Genomic DNA, 19,013 nt, shown 5'->3' with positions numbered 1-19,013 from the left:
CTGTTTTAAAAGTCCCATTTTAATGAATTTGTTAAATTTGGAATTCAAACAAAAAATGTGAAAGAAACCCACAAAAAATGTGAACAGTATGTTTATTTAATATAACTTTGTGTGTGCATAGAAACCATATAAGTAAAAAAGCATGAGATTACATATTTGATTATATTACAAAAGGGAGGAAAATAACTAGTGTATGTATATTGCATTCTGGATACAGTTCCAGGTATTGGTAAAGCTTTTTAAGAGACCTGTTTCTCAAGCAGTGACCTGCCTCAGGGCAATGACTGCTCTCTCCTTTCCCACAGCCTTAGTATTTTTTGCCAAAAGGCCCAGATTTGAGTAAAGGGGAGCGCCGTGAGCGCAGGATTCGGGCATAAGGACTACACTCTGTTGAGCTTTGGCAGGTGGGTGTTCTGGGAAGTAAATTTCGAAGAAATGGTTTCTTCCCTGGGGGCTGTTGGTTTGGTTGTTGGTTTTCCTGGTTGGCACCAAGGCGCTTTTTGGTAGAAGCCTGACCTTGGAGTTTTAGTACAGTATGATACTGCTCTGCGATGCATGCTGCCTTCTTCCGAAGGTCCAGTTTTACTAGCATCATGTTGTTCTGGAGCTCAGCCAGGGTCTGATCCTAAGGAAGATGAATAAAATTAAATAAACATTTTGGTCTGGTGTATTAGAGAAACAAAAGTGCAAGGTAACACTTGCCATCCACTACCTAGTTACTAACCACTGTTTTTACAAAGATTAATTCTTTAAAATAAGAGCTTATCATTGAATAGGGAGTGTTTTCTTTAAAACCCAAACAAATAGCACTGAATAGAAGGACATTTTATAATATGTGGCATGAGCTTGAATAAGTTTATTTAACCTCCAAGAGCCCTAGTGCCTATGTATTAAGAGCTGTGTTTAGGGGCACCTGGCTGGCTCAGTCAGTAGAGCATATGACTCTTGGTCTCAGGTCATGAGTTTGATCCCCATGCTGGGTGCACAGATTACCAAATATAAATAAACTTAAAAAAAAAAAAAAAAGGCTGTGCTTAGTCTAAGTTTTTTTTTGCACTCTGAAATCAGGGTGCATTTACTGATGACGATTGTCATAGCTTAATTGTTAGTGTTTTGTCTTAGTGGTATATAAAATAATACTTTCATAAAATCTATGCATTTCGGCTTTTTTTGTTTTTTAAATACAGAGTTTTATTTTTTTAAGTAGGCTCCATGCCCAATGTGGGGCTTGAACTCATGACCCCAAGATAAAAGTTTACTGACTGAGCCAGCCAGATGCCCCTTAAAATCTACACATTTTGGATGAAATATGATCTACTTCCATAGGTTTGTTATAACAGAAAATGCCTATAAATTACTTAGATTAGTAACCTTGTACTTAATAAATAATTTTATTCCTTTAAGACTAGCCCCCAAACCTCTGCATTTCTCTTCTGCTTCTCATTCTTCTTTCTCACATATGTTTTAGAGTGGGCTGATGGGAGAAAAGGAGATATATATAAGGTGCCCTGACCTGTTTGATTAAGATGTCATCACAAGTGGTCAAGGCTTGACGAAGTTTTCCTGCCCCAGTGCTGTGGCAACAGGCTCTTTCTGCTGACTGGAGAGATTCACCAAGTTTCTGAAGCTCTGTCCGCAGCAGCCTTATATTCTGAATAAAATAAGAGTAGGAACCACATTGTGGCCAAGATCAACCAAGATAATGAGCTGAAGGAATTAAATAGCCACTTGAAGAGAAGTAAAATTAGAAGGCTAGTCAGCTAAATGAAGTAACCACTCTGCAGGACTGTGCACAAAAAATAATAATCCTGGTCCTCACATGAACCACAGATAGAAGGCTGGAAGCTGCCTTAGGTAAGATCCTTGGTAACGAGAAAGGTATAAATTACCTTTTGGCCCTCCTCTAATTTCTTGTCCACATCAATGATAAAGGGCTTGGCTGAGGGTGGTGGTTCTAACATTTTCTGATACTTCTGTAGTTCTGAGGGAAGGAAACAAGAAAACTTCAACATGTAGGCTTTCTAGCCTTGGACTTACCTCTTAACTGAATTAACAGTAGCTTTTAGGGGGCGCCTGGGTGGCTCTGTGGGTTAAAAAGCCTCTGCCTTTGGCTCAGGTCATGATCCCAGAGTCCTGGGATCGAGCCCCACATCGGGCTCTCTGCTTAGCAGGGAGCCTGCTTCCTCCTCTCTCTCTCTCTCTCTCTGCCTACTTGTGATCTCTGTCAAATAAATATATAAAATCTTTAAAAAAAAAAAAAAAAAACACAGTAGCTTTTATATTTGCAGCAAATATAAAAAGGGAGGTCATGTGCATCCTAGAGTGAAAGGTCAGGGGATGTAGCTCAGAGTTGAGAAAATTATCTTGGAGTTGGGAATTTGAAGGCCCAAGTTTCAAGAACAGTTCTTCTCTGAACCACTCCTATGCTTTGTGCCCTCTCTCCTTCCTTACCTTCAGTGGTGGAGTTTAGCTCTGCTCTGCACTGTTCCAGTTTAGCTTTAACCTCATGGAGCTGCTGATTGGAGGCAGAAGCTGCCAACCTTTGTGACCGCCGAAGGGAAAGTTCAGACCCTGACTGTTGAGCTATTGGCTGCTGTCTGGCTTCCTGCAAAAGAGCTTCTAGTTCTTCAATTTTCTCATCCCGGTCCTAAGAGGGAAGCAGAGAGCACAGTTCTATCCAGAGTCAGGCAAATCCTGCAGGAACAGATGACTGAACGGTGAACAAAATCTTCCCTGATTGTTATGCTTGAAAAGCCCGTTAGCAGGGTACCTGGGTGGCTTAGCCGACTAAGTACCTAACTTCAGTCTGACTTTGGCTCAGGTAGTGATCTTCTGGGTTCTGGGTCCTGGCTCCGCACTCAGCAGGGAGTCTGCTTCTCCTCCCTCTGCCCCTCCCACCCTGCTCATGCTTGCTCTCTCTCTCAAATAAATAAATAAAATCTTAAAATTAAAAAAAAAAAAAAAAGTCTGTTAACACTTAAATTATTTCAAGGTCAACCAACCCTTAATTCATAGACTGACACCTATACAAGAAGACTAGGAAAAAACTGAGTTACATATTCCTCCCCTACCGAGTTTATAAAATCTATTTACATCAGACAAGCTAGTGATGGGAATCAATGGCCAGTTCAGGCTGCTTTCAGGGCAACTCACCTGAAGCTCTTCTTGGTAAAAACTTGTAAGTGACTCCTTGAGGATCTTTAGTTTCTCTTCATACATTTCCTCTAATAGTTCCTTCTGGGTGTCCAAATGTTCACTGTCAGAGGAGAAAAATGTATAAAGAAGATGGGGTATGGGCATGGTGGCACGTGCCTGTAGTCCCAGCTACTCGGGAGGCTGAGGCAGGAGGATCGCTTGAGCCCAGGAGTTCTGGGTTGTAATGCACTATGCTGGTGTCAGCACTAAGTTCGGCATCAATATGGTGACTTCCCGGGAGCGGGGGACCACCAGGTTGCCTAAGGAGGGGTGGACCGGCCCAGGTCGAAAATGGAACAGGACAAGAAGATGGGGTACATATACACACACATGCAACACAAAAGATGGAATGCTACTCAGCCATAAAGAATGAAATCTTTCCCTTTTGCAATGACATGGATGGACTAAAAATTTTTTTTTTTGGACTGAGAAATTATGTTAAGTGAAATAAATCAGAGAAAGACAAAATACCATATGATTTCACTTTCATGTGGAATCTAAAAAACAAAGACTTTTTTTTTAATAGGCTTAAATACAGAGAACAGACTAAACTGGTGGTTGCCGGGGATAGGGGGTGGGAGGAATGGGTAAAATCAGTAAAAGGAATTAAAAGGTAAAAACTTCCAATTGTATAATAAGTCACAGAGATGAAAAGTACAGCATTAGGAGTATAGTCAGTAACACTGTAATAATGTATGGCTGATAGATGATGACTACACTTACTGTGGTTAACATTGAAAAATGTATGGAATTGTCAAATCCTTAGGTTGTACGTGTGAAACTAATATTGGTGTCAGTTATACTCCATAATAAGTCTTCTTTTAAGAGAGTGAGAGCGAGGGGTGCCTGGGTGGCTCAGTGGGTTAAAGTCTCTGCCTTTGGCTCAGGTCATGATCTCGGGGTCCTGGGATTGAGCCCCACATCAGGCTCTCTATTCAGCGGGGAGCCTGCTTCCCCCTCTCTCTCTACCTGCCTCTTTGCCTACTTGTGATCTCTGTCAAATAAATAAATACAATCTTAAAAAAGAAAAAAGAGTGAGAGCAAGTCGGGGGGAGGGGCAGCGGGAGAGGGAAAGAGAGTGCCTAAAGCTGGGTGCACACCCAGTGCAGAGCCCAATGGGGGGGGGCTCCATCTCATGGCCCTGAGATCATGACCTGAGCCAAAAATCAAGAGTCAAGCTTAACCAACTGAGTCACCCACACGCCCCAATAATCAGTTTTTCTTTTTAAAAAGAGAAGAAAAGGGAGTGAAAATTCTGAGGAGTAAGTTTGGAGAAAAGAGCTTAAGGTACAAGTCTATCCTAGTCCCTATTCCCACCCTCTATCTGGTGTAGTTGACAGACCAAGAGCAGTCACTCAGCTGATACCTGCACCACTGCTCCCGTTGTTGCATCTGTTCCACCATCTCATTGCAAATTTCATCACGGAGCTGCATCTCCAGCTGCAACTTTTCCTGCCGTTCTTTACAAAGCAGTGCTTTCATGGCTTCCACCACCTGTAGGAGCTCCTGGAGGGACACACAGTTCACAAGTGATCAGATGTCCATGCCCCACAAAGGTAAAGGCCCACCTAGAAGGCAGCGTGGAAAATATGTAGCCATCAAGCTGCTACCCAGAGCTTTCTTGCATTCTCACCTCCTTGCCATACATGGAGATGTCAGGGTCATTTTCAGTGTTATCATCAAGACCTGGATCTGTCTTAGCTCCCATCTCTAAGCTGGGAGATGCCTGTAGACTCTGTTCCTTGATGAATGCCTGTAGCGATGGGAATCCCAATTGCACAGGTGGAGCGTGCACAAGCTAGGGATGGAGTGGGTGGGAAATCAAGTGAATTGATAACTAGTCCCTAGCAGATTCCTTAAATAAGGTACCAGCCCAAAGTGAGCACAACCATTGCACCTACAGCTTCTTACCTGGCTGGCAATGGCTGAGAACTTGGCCACATGAAGGGTCTCATCATAGGTAGATGCAGAGGGATTCACATTGACAATCATGCAGGAACGGCCTCGACCTGTGAAGAAGCCTTGGAATACTCGAGTCAATTTGCTGTCACGGAAGGGAACCAGGTTCTGTTTTGACCTAGCAAAGGATCAGAGAACAGCTGTGAAAAGAATTCCAGCCCTTGGAGTATCCCAGCACCATCTCCAGTAATGACCAGGAGGTCTCTTTAGCAAGCTGCAGTGCCCCAGACCATCCCAGCCCACAGTTTACAGTCAGAAGCTCACCGATTCTGCTGGTTTTGGCGCAGGGCAGCAATACAACGGCCCAAGGTGTGCAGAGAAGTATTAATGTTTCCTGCTTCCTTTAGCCGCTCACCACTTTTCTGATCTTTGCAGCGCTCTGAGCCAGCCAGATCACAGAGTGACAACCTTGAATGGTGGGACAGGATCTGACATAAGGACCCCACATGTTATGAGCTTTCCAGCCCTTCACATAGTTCTCTGGGAGGGGAGGATCCACCAAGGATCTTTGTACCCAAGAAAGCAGAGCAAGGCTCTAATAAAAGTAATAACTCTGAGGACTTCCCTTAACCCCTGCCTCCGTACCATTTATGACCAAGCAGCACACATTTCTAAACTTTTTTTTTTTTTTTTAAGATTTTATTTATTTATTTGATAGAGATCACAAGTAGGCAGAGAGGCAGCCGGGGGGGGTGGGGAGGGGAAGCAGGCTCCCTGCTGAGCCGAGAACTGGATGTGGGGCTCGATCCCAGGACCCTGGGATCATGACCAGAGCCGAAGACAGAAGCTTTAATCCACTGAACAACCCATGCACCCCATCAGCCCACATTTCTAAAGGGAAAAACTTACTCGCTGATCTTGGGGATGATATCCCCTTCCCCCTGAAGGTGCAGGATCCGTATCGAGAAGATGCTGTGACTAGAAATCAAGAATAAAATGAAAAGTCACTGTGTATCTTCCATGACTAGGCGGAGAACTATTGTTTCCTAGAACTTATGGTAAGTTGACTCCCACAGCCCATCACCTGCGGCTAGAGTTCTGGTTCAGATGGGTGCTGGCAAAGCTCTGGTTTTTACGACCCACTTTGAGCAGTTTCCAGGCCTCCTCAGCATCCTGAACATGAATCCAGTTGAGATCTGAGGCAAAGAGAAAGGCACACAAAAGATGGGAGCACCTAACTTGTCCAGGTTTCTGCCAAGTCCCGTTTCAGGGTTGTTGTCAGCCCCCCCAACTTCCCATACCTTTCACATAAGGATTGCCATTCTGGTCTTCACATAGCCGCAGAGTCTGCCTCTTACGCTGCTGGGTAGGTGGTTCTAACAGGTCATAAAGCAGTTCATTGTAGATCTCAAAGAAGGAGATCCAGATGGAGAAGCGAATATCAGCAGGGACACTCACAGGGGCAGTGTCTGGCTGTGCCCATTGGTGACTCGTTTCTGGGGAAGAAGCCCATGTACACGGCATCAACTCTAGAGTAGTCCATCTCCCCTTCGGCCTGCGGGGGCCTTAGAAGGAGCAGCTTAGGTTGAAACCTTTGGTCTATACATCTGGCAGCTGCTGGAAGCAAGGGAGTGGGTTTCTACTGTTACTTGGTACAAAGTCCAGTCATGGTACATACCATCCAGCTGGCTACTGCTGGTCATGTGACTGGAGGAGAGACCAGCGATGCCGCTGTCAAAGCTGGTGCTGGTCCCCATCCGACCTTCAATGTAGACACTCCTCTTCAAGGAGGTGGACAGCTCCTCCTGGAGGGGGCCAGGGAGAAAATAAGCACACAGCTTTCCACAGATTTGTCCTCTTATCCCCACCTCTGTAAACCTAGCACTTCACCTCTTGGAGGCCTCCACTTAGCAGGGCCAGTTTCTTCATTTCCTCCTGTCGGATCTGCTTGCTGTCTAGCCAGATTACCTCATTGAAGAATACAGGCTTCAGATCAGGTGTTGGATGAAGTTGACCTTGGAGGCTATTGAAGATCAGAGCCAATGACCGGGGTAGGATCCCTCCATCTTTGATGGTACCTGGAAACACGGTGAAAGATGGATAGCTGAGTGTTCTTCCCAAATTCAAAAACATCATTACAGGGGCATCTGTACGGCTCAGTTGGTTAAGTGTCTGCCCTCTGACCTTCAGCTCAGGGCATGATCCCATAGTATCCTGGGATCAAGTCCTATGTCGAGCTCCCTGCTTCTCCCTCTTCTCCTCCCCCCTGCTCATGCACTCTCCTTATCTTTATCTCTCAAACGAATAAATTAAAAAATCTTAAAACAAAACAAAACAAAAAGCATCAGTACAGGCCAATCAGTAATTCTGTGAGGCCTACCACTCACTCACCTTGAATTGTGTGGGTTTTCCCTGAGTTGGTGACTCCGTATGTATAAATGAGCCAGTTCTGCCCTTTGAGTACATCCTTTACCATCTCCTTCACGGTCAGGTTGAAGAAGGATGCCTGTCCCACTTCTGGCCCAAAGATCTAGAGACAGACCCAATTTCTCAGAGGCCCATTCCTCATCTCCCACTTGCCTCCTGTACAGAGCCAGCAGATATGTCCCTTCCTGGGTGATTGGCTCTGGAGACTACTCAAGCAACCTCTTCCTGCAGTGCTGCCAGATGCTCTCCAAACACTGAAAACTAAACTGCTCTCTGCCAGTGCCTCTTTCATCCAAATCAACAAATATTTTCAGGTACTATCAGGAATGGAGGGATCGTAACCTGGTCTTTGCCTCTGATCTTCAGTAGTCTCCAAGGCCATTGTGCAGGCCTTAGAGCAACATAGTAATCACAGGCGTGGGCTTTGGAGGTGGATAATTCTAGATGCAAGGTCTAACACTACCGATTCAGCAACATAACCTTCATTGAGTCATAGTATCCTTATCAGGAAAATAGGGACAAGAATGATAATAATAATGGGAAATGTTGGGAATTAATGCACATAAAATGCACTGACTCGCACACGAGTCCCCAAAATTATAGACATGTAATGGAACTCACAGTCAATTGAAAAGCTTCCCCTCTAAAGAGAGAATAAAGTTGCTCCTAATATGTTGGTTCTTGTTCATAAAATAGTAGCTCCATACCTGGGAAAAGATAAATCTATGGGCAGCTTGTCCAATTCCCCTCTCATTACTCTTCTGGGCAAAGGAATCCTTGGGTGCCTGTAGAACAAGGGTCTCCACATTCTCAATACGGACACAATCCTGAGAAGGGGTAAAAAGAAAAAAATCACAGAAGGAAACAATCCCGGGAAACTACTGTATTGCATCATTCCATCTTAAATCCTCCCACCTCAGACACTCACCTGATCTTCCTGTCGTTCCAACTCTGAAGGTAACAAGGGCCTAACTCTCAGGTATACTTTCACCTTCTCTGTACTATCCTCAGATGGAACCTGTGGCAGAATTCCAGGGCAGAATCAGCAGTTACTTCCAAGCAGATGGGAAAACATAGCTTATTTCCAGAGAGTCTGCTAACACTACCTCCATTTCACCTCAAATGTCTGTACAGAGAGCTACTCTATAGCTCCATATTCATTCCAACCCACATGGGTTTTTTCACTGTTTTATCACCCTTCACTGTCTTCAGTATCCTGGAAACATGGCCTGCCACACTGACTTTCTGAATTAGAACTGGTTAACTGGTAGGCAAATCAGACTGTGGTATTACAGCAAAACATAGTAGTAAAGCACCTTAGAGGCAGACGAACCTAAATTTGAGATCCAATTCCATCATTTAGAAGTATGACATCTTGAACAAGTTCTTTAGATTCCCACCTCTGTTTCCATATCTATAGAACTGGGTTAATAATAGAACCCACTTCATTCATTCAACAGATGTTTAGAGATCTACCTACTATGGCCTGGGAACTCTAATGTTCTGGTAGTCCACAGTCAGGGATATTACCAAGGCTCCTGCTCTCATGAAATCTTCTCTATAAAAGAGGAGACATCCTAGTAGAGTTGTGCTCAACCAGCACTATTTCCCTGCCAAGGGACATTTAGCTACGTCAGGGGAAGTTTCTTGGTTGTCACAGTGGGAAGGAGCTAGTGACATCTAGTGGGTAGAGGCCAGGTATGCTGCTAGACATCTTAAGGTACAAGACAGCCCCATAAAACAGAATTATCTGGCCCCAAATGTTAATAATGCTGCAGCTGAGAAACCCCAGTTTGGCATAAAGACTCCATAAATGGAAGTTACATTTGATATTAAAAACATACTAAATGGCAATATGGTATTGGGCAAATTATTTAACACATCTAGGCCTCACGGTGAAGAAGAGAACTATTAGCCTTCCCTCATAGGACTGAGTATGCACGTGAGTATCTTTCATTAATGGAATGCAAATAATAGCTCTTATGGACACACAAATTTACATTTTTTACTTGTCCTGCTCCTAATTTTGAATTGATCTCTCAGACCCTTGGGATTGCTGTCTTTGACCTCATACTAATTCTGTTAACAACAACTGGTAGACTGAGGCTATCACTTTCTGCCGACAAGCCACTGTCCAACTCCTTTACCTGCTGCTTATCCTCCAGGGAGGTGGAGATGACAGAGCAGTCTGATATCAGGTCCTTGCGTACCACAGGCCCTAAATCTGCAGCTGTGGACTCAAACATGGGGGAGACTACAACCTCCTCATCTGACAGCAAGCCGGCTGGCGGAGAAAGGATCCCTTGCGACATGACAGCAGGGGCAGCTTAGGTCTACAAAGAGACAAGAGTGGGTCGGGAGGGGAACCTTAAGGGACAGAAGGGGCTGCAAATTCTAAGAAACAATTTCCTTGCCCCAGGACACCTTCCTCTCGCTGCCTTAATTCCTACTCCCTTATTCCTTCAAATGCCAGTAGAGAGAGGGATAGGGGCTAAGAGAAGGAGTTAATCACGTAATCCTGTTCTGGCATTTCCGACCGCCAAAAAGAATGAAGATATCTCGCTTTTCCAAAAGCAGAAGGCCATACACTAACTAGGGTGCCTCGCTCACCGGTGTAGAGGAGAAGGTATATTTGCCTTAGGCTCCTTCTCCAACCTCACTCTAGGCCCCAAGGGAGGACAGAGGTATTAAAAAAGAGGGGAGGGGGTGGCGGCAGCTTCGGTTTCTAAAAGCCTATCCCTCGAGGGCAAGAACTGGTACCACAGCTGGGCTCTGGCACAGCCCTAAACTCACCGAAGACGCGACACTCGCTCCTCCTCTGGTACCGGCTAACACACCCTGCTGCCGAACCTGGACTTTCGCCGTCTGAGAACACAACTCCACCCACGAGGCGCACCTTTGTTACTGATACAATGTTTTAAATTACGCGCTGCGTTCGTTCGGCCAATCAGACAGCGAAGCCTGCAGCTGCCAATCAGCGCAAGGAAAGGGGGCGGATGAGCCTGGTGGACCGTTTGCTCTGGCTTGACCTTTGCTTTCTAATGTGGGTCCGGGTTACCAACTGACGGCGTTTGGACTTGGGCCGCCTACAGTTCTTCGCGCTTAACACTTTTCTTTGCACCCTAGGAGCTTCTTTCTAAGAAACCTAAAGGATATTCTGAGGCTTCAGCGCCATCCTCTTTAGCACATTGCTTCCCAAGAGCACTCAAGAAGCCTGGTTTAGGCTTGTTCATCCGGGAGAATGGGACTACGTTTCCCAGGAGGCATCGCGAACAAACTCCCGGACTCTATTTCCCAGAGTTCTCGGGCATCGGCCGTGCCAGACCTTCTTCCCTGAGGGGGCTGGAGACTTCAGGGCCAAGATGGCGACAGGAACGGGTAGTAAGTATGTCCGCTGTTTTTGCGTGGAAGGCCTTTTAGACCACAGGCTAGGTACCAGATTTCTGTCTCACGTTTGGGGATTAGGAGCAATTATTGCCCAAGAGTTCAGGGTCTTGAGAGACCTGCGCTTGGCCGTATCGTGAAGACTAACGATTAGAGGCCCAGAAGAAGTGTAGGGTGTTGTGTCTCAGGGAGGCTGCGGAGATTTGAGAGAAGCAGCTCAGCGAATCCTTGTGTGTTTGGGAACTCTGCGGAATGTGAGATAAAGGGGCTCAGGAGACTTGGGTGTGCAGACGAAGAGATGCTGTGAGCCATAGGGAGTAACCGGCTCTCAGCCGTTCGTTTCTGGCCCCCGTTTGTGAAGCCCGTGGTCTATCTCCCAGAGAAATTGGGTACTTTAACTCTTAGCTTTTTCGGCCGCTAGGGAAATTGCGTTATGTGGATCTGAGCCATTTTCCTGTTTCGCACACTGAGCTGAGAGTGTATTTTAGGCCTGACAGCTAGAGGGAGGTTGAAGTACGGAGAGAAGTAAACAAGTTTATGCTAAGAAGGAGGCAGGGCAGGAAGCGCGGGATGGGGGAGGGGAGCGGCTGCTGGGAATCCTGGGAAAGAAGCCCTGGCGTTCAAATTGGAATCAAGTAGTCTTAAAACTGGGCCTTTCGGGAGAACTGGCATTCTTATTCTTACGCTGGCATTCTCCCCTGCCTTTTTACAATAAAACAAAGTAGCCGTGTCATTTGAAGAAGTAGAATGTTTTGGCAGATACTCAGCGCAATTTGCAGGGAATGAAAAGTGATGATTTTTTAGGACATAGGTGAAAATCAAGATTGTGTGTAGTAACTCACTTTGTTCCTACAAGGTGGGATGTTTTGCATTAGGCTTTTAGTCCTTACTTTGGGCCTTAGAACTAGTGCCTCAGTGGTTGTTCTCTAAGACTTTTCTCCTTTTAGAACACAAGCTGCTGAGTACTGGCCCTACAGAGCCATGGTCCATCCGAGAGAAGCTCTGTTTAGCCTCTTCAGTAATGAGGAGTGGAGATCAAAACTGGTAAGATTTCTAAGAAAGCTGCTTTCTTGGGTCTTAGAAACTTTGGGTATTTTTTTTTTATTTCACTGGTGGATTCCTGTGGTTAATCATACTAGCGTTTAAGCAGTATTTCTTTTTTGACAGCATTATTGAGATTTAATTCAAATTAAATAAAATTAACCTAGTATATACACATAATTTAGTATATTCACAGAGTTGTGTGACCATTATCACAGTCTAATTTTAGAATATTTTCATTACTTCTAAAAGAAATCTCTTACCCCTTCCTTAGTTGTCACTGTACAATCTCCAACTCCCTAGCATTCACCCCCACTCCCACCCTCAGACAGATACTCAGTCTCCTTTCTGTCTCTGTAGCTTGCCTATTTTTGGAAATGTCATACAAATGGAATTCTGTAATTCGAGGACCATCTGAACTATTTCCTTAATTTTTAAAAAAATATTTATTTATTTATTTTAGAGAGAAAGTGAGAGCACACAAGCAGAGGGTTAGAGGGACTCCTTTTTTTTCTTTCTTTTTTCTTTTTTTTTGATAGAGGGATAAGTCTCCTTAAGCAGACTTCCTTCTGAGCATGCAGCCCGACTCAGGGCTTGATTCCAGGATCCTGAGATCAAGACCTGAGCCAAAATCCAGAGTCAGAGGCTCAATTAACTGCCACCCAGGCGCCTCCAGCTGAATTATTTTTTTTTTAATTTTAATTTAATTTTATTTTAAGATTTTATTTATTTGGCAGAGACAGTGAGAGAGGGAACACAAACAAGGGGAGAGGGAGAAGCAGGCTTCTTGCTGAGCAAGGAGCCTGACAGGATCCCAGGATCCTGGATCATGACCTGAGCTGAAGCAAGATGCTTAATGACTGAGCCACACGGGTGCCCCTGAACTATTTTTTAAAACAGCCTCATGTTTTTTACATTCCCACAAGCAATGAATGAAAGCCCCAATTTCTTCGTATGCCTAACAACACTTAGTGTGTGTCTTGCTAGTGAGTATGAAATGGTATCTCTTTGTGGTTTTGATTTGCATTTCTCTGATGACTAATGTTGAGCATATTTTCATATGCTTACTGGTCATTTATATCTCTTCAGAAAAATGCTCTCATCCTTTGGATTCTATTTTTTTTTTTTAAGATTTTATTTATTAGAGAGAGAGAGAGAGAGAGAGACAGAGAGTGCCTTAAATGGGGGGAAGGGGAAGAGGCAGAGGGAGAAGCTGATACCCTGCAGAGCAGCGATCCTGGACCCCAGGAATATGACTTGAGTGGAAGGTAAATGCTTAACCCATGAGCACCCCCCAGGTGCCCCAATTCTCTGGATTCTTTATATTATTACTATTACTGAGTTTTAAGCATTCTTTGTGTGTTCTGGACACAAATTGCTTGTCAGATAATTTGCAAATATTTCTCCTATTTTGTGTGCTGTCCTTTTACTTTCTTGATTGGTATCACTTACAAAACAAAGTTTTCAGTTTTGATATGTCCAATTTATTTTTTCTTGTGTTGCTTATGCTTTTGGTGTCATAGCTAAGAAACTCTGTTTGTTTTTTTTTTTTTTTAAAGATTTTATTTATTTATTTGACAGACAGAGATCACAAGTAGGCAGAGAGGCAGGCAGAGAAAGAGAGGAGGAAGCAGGCTCCCCGCTGAGCAGAGAGCCTGGTGCGGGGCTCCATCCCAGAATCCTGGGATCATGACCTGAGCGAAAGGCAGAGGCTTTAACCCACTGATCCCCCAGGCCTCCCTATTTCTGTGTTTTTTTGTCAAACCTTTATAGATTTGGCTCTACACATTTAGGTCTGTGATCCATTTTCAGGGTTTTTTTTTGTTTGTCTTTTAAAGTAGGTTCAACTCTCAAGTTGGGGCTAGAACTCACGATCCCTGAGATCTAGGACTGCGTGCTCTACTGACCGAGCCAGCCAGTCACCCCATTTTGAATTAATTTTTGTATATGTTGTAAGGCAGAGGTCTCTTGCACATAGGTATGTCCCATTATCCAGTATTTGTTAACAACACTGTTCTCTCCCTATTGATACTGTCTTGGCACTCAGTATTTCTTTTCTTTTCTTTCTTTCTTTCTTTTTAAGATTTTATTTATTTATTTGATAGATCACAAGTAGGCAGAGAGGCAGGCAGGCGGGGGGCGGGGGGGAAGCAGGCTCCCCGCTGAGCAGAGAGCCTGATGCAGGGCTCGATCCCAGGACCCTGAGATCATGACCTGAGTCGAAGGCAGAGACTTTTAACCCACTGAGCCACCCAGGTGCCCCTCAGTATTTCTTTTTAAGGACTATAAAGTAGAACTGTGGTTTCCAACTTTTTACTTCTAGTGCATACCCTTTTTTATATTTATTTTATTATTTTTTTTAATTTTTAATTTTTTTTTAAAATTTATTTGACAGAGATCACAAGTAGGCAGAGAGGCAGGCAGAGAGAGAGGAAGGAAAGCAGGCTCCCTGCTGAGCAGAGAGCCCGATGCGGGGCTTGATCCCAGGACCCTGGGATCATGACCTGAGCCGAAAGCAGAGGCTTTAACCCACTGAGCCACCCAGGCGCCCCTATATTTATTTTAAAAGATTTACTTTTTCTTCCTTTGTTTTTAAAAATTTTTATTTGAATTCAATTAATGTATAATGTGTTATTGGTTTCAGAGGTAGAGGTCATTGATTCATCAGTCCTTTTTTTTTTTTTTTTTTTTTTAAAGATTTTATTTATTTATTTGAGGGAGAGAGAGCACTAGCAGTGGGGAGAGGCAGGCAGAGGGAGAAGCAGGCTTCCCGCTAAACAGGGAGCCCGATGTGGGGCTCAGTCCTAGGACCCTGGAATCATGATCTGAACCAAAGGCAGATGCTTAATGACAGCCACTGAGGTGCCCCCATTCATCAGTCTTATATAATACCCAGTGCTCATTACATGAGTAGCCCTCCTTAGTGTCCATCACTTAGTTACCTTATCCCTCCCACCCCCTTCCCTCCAGTAACCTTAGTTTGTTTCCTGTGATTAAGAGTCTCTTATGGTTTGTCTCCCTCTCTGATTTTATCTTTATTTTTTCCTGTCTTCCCCTCTGATCCAGTTTTGCTTCTTAAATTCCACATATGAGTGAGGTCATATGATAATTGCCCTTGTCTGATTGACAAGATCTATTTTAGAGAGAAGGAAAGAAAGCCCCTACTGGGAAGGGGAGGAGCAGGGAGGGGCAGAGAGAGCCTCAAGCCTACTACTGTGTGCTGAGTGGATCCCCACATGGGGCTCCTGTCTCACCAGGCCCGAGATCACAGCCTGGGCTGAAACCACCTGAAACCTGAGCTGAAACCACAATGTAAGCTGACTGCACCACCCAGTCACCCCTCTTTTATTTTTTATTTATTTATTTTAAATATTTTATTTATTTATTTGATAGAGAGATCACAAGCAGGCAGAGAGGCAGGCAGAGAGAAGGGGAGGGAAGCAGGCTCCCCACTGAGCAGAGAGCCCAATGCAGAGCTTGATCCCAGGACCCTGAGATCATGACCTGAGTGAAGGCAGCAGAGGCTTTAACCCACTGAGCCACCCAGGTGCCCATACCCCTCTTTTATTTTTAACATTTTCTGTTTTTCCTCAAGATTTAAGGAAACCTTTTTCTTTTTTTTTCTTTTTTTTTTTAAGTAGTATCTACAGCCATCGTGGGGCTTGAACTCCCTACAGCCAGATCAGGAGTTGTATGCTCTATCAATTGAGCAAGCCAGGCACCCCTAAGGACACCTTTTAATTGTCCTAAGTCTTGTGATTACTTAATTTTTGAATTTGTGTCTATGTGGTACATCTCTACTACTTTAATTGTTCAAATGAGTTTGCTAAGGCTTCCATTATTGGTCACATTTAGCATTTCTGCAGCGTTACATATTTTTCAAATAACTTTTTTTTAAAGATTTTATTTATTTATCTGACACATAGAGATCACAAGTAGGCAGAGAGGCAGGCAGAGAGAGAGAGGAGGAAGCAGGCTCCCTGCCGAGCGGAGAACCTGATGCGGGGCTCGATCCCAGGACCCTGGGATCATGACTTTTATTTATTCATTTGAGAGAGAGACAGGGAATGAGCAGAGTAGGGGGAAAAGGGAGAATCAGGCTTAGCAGGCCCACTGATGTGGGCCTCTATCCCAGGACTCCAGGATTATGACCCCAGCTGAAGGCAGCTGCTCAACCATCTGAGCCACCCAGGCACCCCTCAAATAACTTTAAAGGTGAAATCTAGGTATCCTAGGTAATAGTTGTTCTTGAACCAAATTAAATGGTAAACCCCAAGACAAAATAAATCATACTAATTTGATAAATCAGATTAAAAATAGTATAAGAATACTTAAGTAAAAATGGAGTTTTATTTATTTTAAAAAATAAATATTTGGAGGGATGCCTGGGTGGCTCAGTTGTTAGGCGTCTGCCTTCAGCTTAGGTCATGATCTCAGGGTCCTGTGATTGAGCCCAGCATTGGGCTCCTTGCTTGGCAGGAAGCCTGCTTCTCCCTCTCCCACTCCCCCTGCTTGTGTTCCTTCTCTTGCTGTGTCTCTCTCTGTTAAATAAATAAATAAAATTAAAAAAAAAATTTTAGAGCGTGAGTGAATGGGGGAGGGGCAGAGGAAGAGGGAATGAGACATGCAGACTCCTCTGCTGAGCATGGAGCCCCACAGGGTTCAGTCTCACAACCCTGAGATCATGACCTGAACTGAAATCAAGAGTTGGGTACTTAACTGACCGAGCCACCTAGGTGCCCCAAAACTTTGATTTTTTTTTTTTTTTTAAAGATTTTATTTATTTGAATCACAGGTAGGCAGAGAGGCAGGCAGAGAGAAGCGGGGAAGCAGGCTCCCTGCTGAGCAGAGAGCCCAATGCGGGCTCAATCCCAGGACCCTGAGGTCATGACCTGAGCTGGAGGCAGAGACTTAACCCACTGAGCCACCCAGGCATCCTGATATTTTAAATTGTTTTTCTTTTCTGAGGAGGTACTAAGTCAGAAGGTTCAAAATGGTACACAGTGTCTTCTGTCACTATAGCTCATCTCCCAGTGTTAGCATTTTCTTAGAGTTTCATTTACTTGTGTTTCTCCAATATTAATTTTATATACATGAACAAGTGTTTTCTTTCTCCCCTACTTTATAAACAAAAATGGTTTAATACTATACATACTATTTTTTTAAAAGATTTTATTTATTTACTTGACAGAGAGAGAGATCACAAGTAGCAGAGAGGCAGAAAGAGGGAGGGGGAAGCAGGCTCCCTGCTGAGCAGAGAGCCTGATGTGGGGCTTGATCCCAGGACCCTGAGATCATGACCTGAGCCGAAGGCAGAGGCTTAACTGGCTGAGCCGCCCAGGCACCCCTATACATACTGATCTTGCTGCTGCTTCTCTTTTTTAATTTAACTTAATATATGAAGCTCTCATTCCTTTTTTTAAGGCAGCTGCATGGTATTGATACAGATAAACTATAATTTATTTAACTGGTACTCTTTTTAAAAAAAAATTTTTTTTTTTTATTTTTTAGATTTTGTTGGTCAGAGAGAGTGAGAGAGCACGAGCGTAAAGCATGGGGAAGCAGCAGGCAAAGGGAGAGTCAGGCTCCTTGCTGAGCAAGGAACCCATTTCGGGACTTGATCCCAGGACCCTGGGATCACAACCTGAGCCAAAGGCAGACGCTTAGCCAACTGAGCCACCCAGGTGTTCCCTGGTATTCTTTTTTATTTATTTATTTTTTAAAACTGGTACTCACGGGGTGCTTGGGTGGCTCAGTTGGTTAAGCATCTGCCTTTGGCTCTGGTCATGATCCCAGAATCTTGGGATCCAGCCTGCATCGGGCTCCCCTACTCTGGGAGACTCTGCTTCTCCCTTCCCCTCTTCTGTTCCCCTTGCTGTGCACTCGCTTGCGCTGTGCTCTCTTTCTCTCTAATAAATAAAATCTTTAAAAAAAAAAAAAAACTGTTACTGTACTGATGGACATTTGCTAATACAGATATAACCTTGCATAGTTATTTATTAAGTGAAAGCAGAATCACTGGGTCAAAGAATGTAGGTGTTCACAGAGTTTGATAAATATTTCAAATTGTCTACTCTGAGATTCTTTCGATTTATATTCCCTTCCCTAATGTATCAGAATGCCCCTTTTTCTGTGTCCTAGTTGTTAGATATTTTTGATGTTTGACAGTATTATAAAAAGTGAGAAATCTCATGTTTTGCATTTACATTAATGTTAGTGACAGGTGAGGTTGAATATCTTTGTGTGTTAAAGAGCCACTTGTATTTCTTTTTTTGTAAACTGCTTTTTCCCATTTATCTGTTTATTAGTCTTTCTCTTTTTTTTTTTTTCCAGAATCTGTATGTTTTTTATTTTTTTATTTTATTTTTTTTTTTAGATTTTATTTATTTATTTGACAGAGAGAGATCACGAGTAGGCAGAGAGGGAAGCAGGCTCCCCGCCGAGCAGAGAGCCCAATGCGGGACTCGATCCCAGGACCCTTAAGACTTTTAAAATGTAGCTTATTAATTTTTTATTTTTTTAAGACTTTATTTATTTGACAGTAGGAGAGAGAAAGAGAGCGCCTCGTGCACGTGTGTGTGCACAAGCAGAAGGAGCAGCAGATGGAGAGGGCTCTCCACTGAACAGGGAGCTCTGTGTGGGGCTTGATCCCAGAACCCTGGGATCATGACCTGAGCCAAAGGCAAATGCTTAATGACTGAGCCACCCAGGTAGCCCTTATTTTTTTTAACAGTTCCTAGATTTTTTGACCTATTTAGAAAGTTTTACCTTAGTTTGAGATTATAAAATAATTATCTGATTTCTTCTAATACTTTCATGGTAAAATTTTTAAAAAATATTTAAATTATTGATTCATTTGGGGCTTTTCTTGGTCTGAGGTGTAAATTATAGATCAGACTTTATTTTTTGCTAATAGCTATCCATAGAACTGTTGAACTTTTAAAGGGAAAAGAGTTGGGGCGCATGGGTGGCTCAGTTGGTTAAGCTGCTGCCTTCAGCTCGGGTTGTGATCCCAGGGTTGTGGGATTGAATCCTGCATCGGGCTCCTTGCTCAGTGGGGAACCTGC

At 43.8% G+C, this 19,013-nt stretch overlaps 2 protein-coding genes across 3 annotated transcripts in view; one reads left to right on the top strand and one right to left on the bottom strand.

The window, feature by feature from the left end:
- Positions 1–78: 78 nt before the first annotated feature.
- Positions 79–10,461, bottom strand: KIF20A (kinesin family member 20A). The gene is made up of 19 exons (XM_047729241.1): positions 10,315–10,461; positions 9,669–9,854; positions 8,450–8,539; positions 8,229–8,348; positions 7,486–7,624; positions 6,985–7,172; positions 6,773–6,899; positions 6,396–6,590; positions 6,179–6,290; positions 6,004–6,072; positions 5,419–5,562; positions 5,107–5,272; positions 4,829–4,993; positions 4,562–4,701; positions 3,154–3,256; positions 2,452–2,647; positions 1,890–1,981; positions 1,514–1,651; positions 79–625 (listed from the first exon to the last, which is right to left on the bottom strand). Exons 2-19 carry the CDS (start codon positions 9,831–9,833, stop codon positions 308–310), a joined length of 2,667 nt encoding a protein of 888 aa, XP_047585197.1. The 5' UTR covers positions 9,834–9,854; positions 10,315–10,461; the 3' UTR covers positions 79–307.
- A 121-nt stretch (positions 10,462–10,582) lies between these two features.
- The window catches only part of BRD8 (bromodomain containing 8), a 35,209-nt gene continuing 26,778 nt past the window's right edge, over positions 10,583–19,013 (top strand). The window contains exons 1-2 of one of the 2 annotated variants that reach the window (XM_047729240.1): positions 10,583–10,902; positions 11,853–11,949. In XM_047729240.1, the coding sequence (XP_047585196.1) occupies positions 10,884–10,902; positions 11,853–11,949 (116 nt within the window). In that variant the 5' untranslated portion in view covers positions 10,583–10,883. The remainder of the gene's footprint in view (positions 10,903–11,852; positions 11,950–19,013) is intronic. The other variant, XM_047729239.1, reaches the window with a different exon arrangement.

Source organism: Lutra lutra, chromosome 5, assembly GCF_902655055.1.
Source record: "Lutra lutra chromosome 5, mLutLut1.2, whole genome shotgun sequence".
Classification (NCBI taxonomy): Eukaryota; Metazoa; Chordata; class Mammalia; order Carnivora; family Mustelidae; genus Lutra; species Lutra lutra.
The sequence above is the reverse complement of the archived record's forward strand: the minus strand, read 5'-3'. Positions and strand labels throughout refer to the sequence as shown.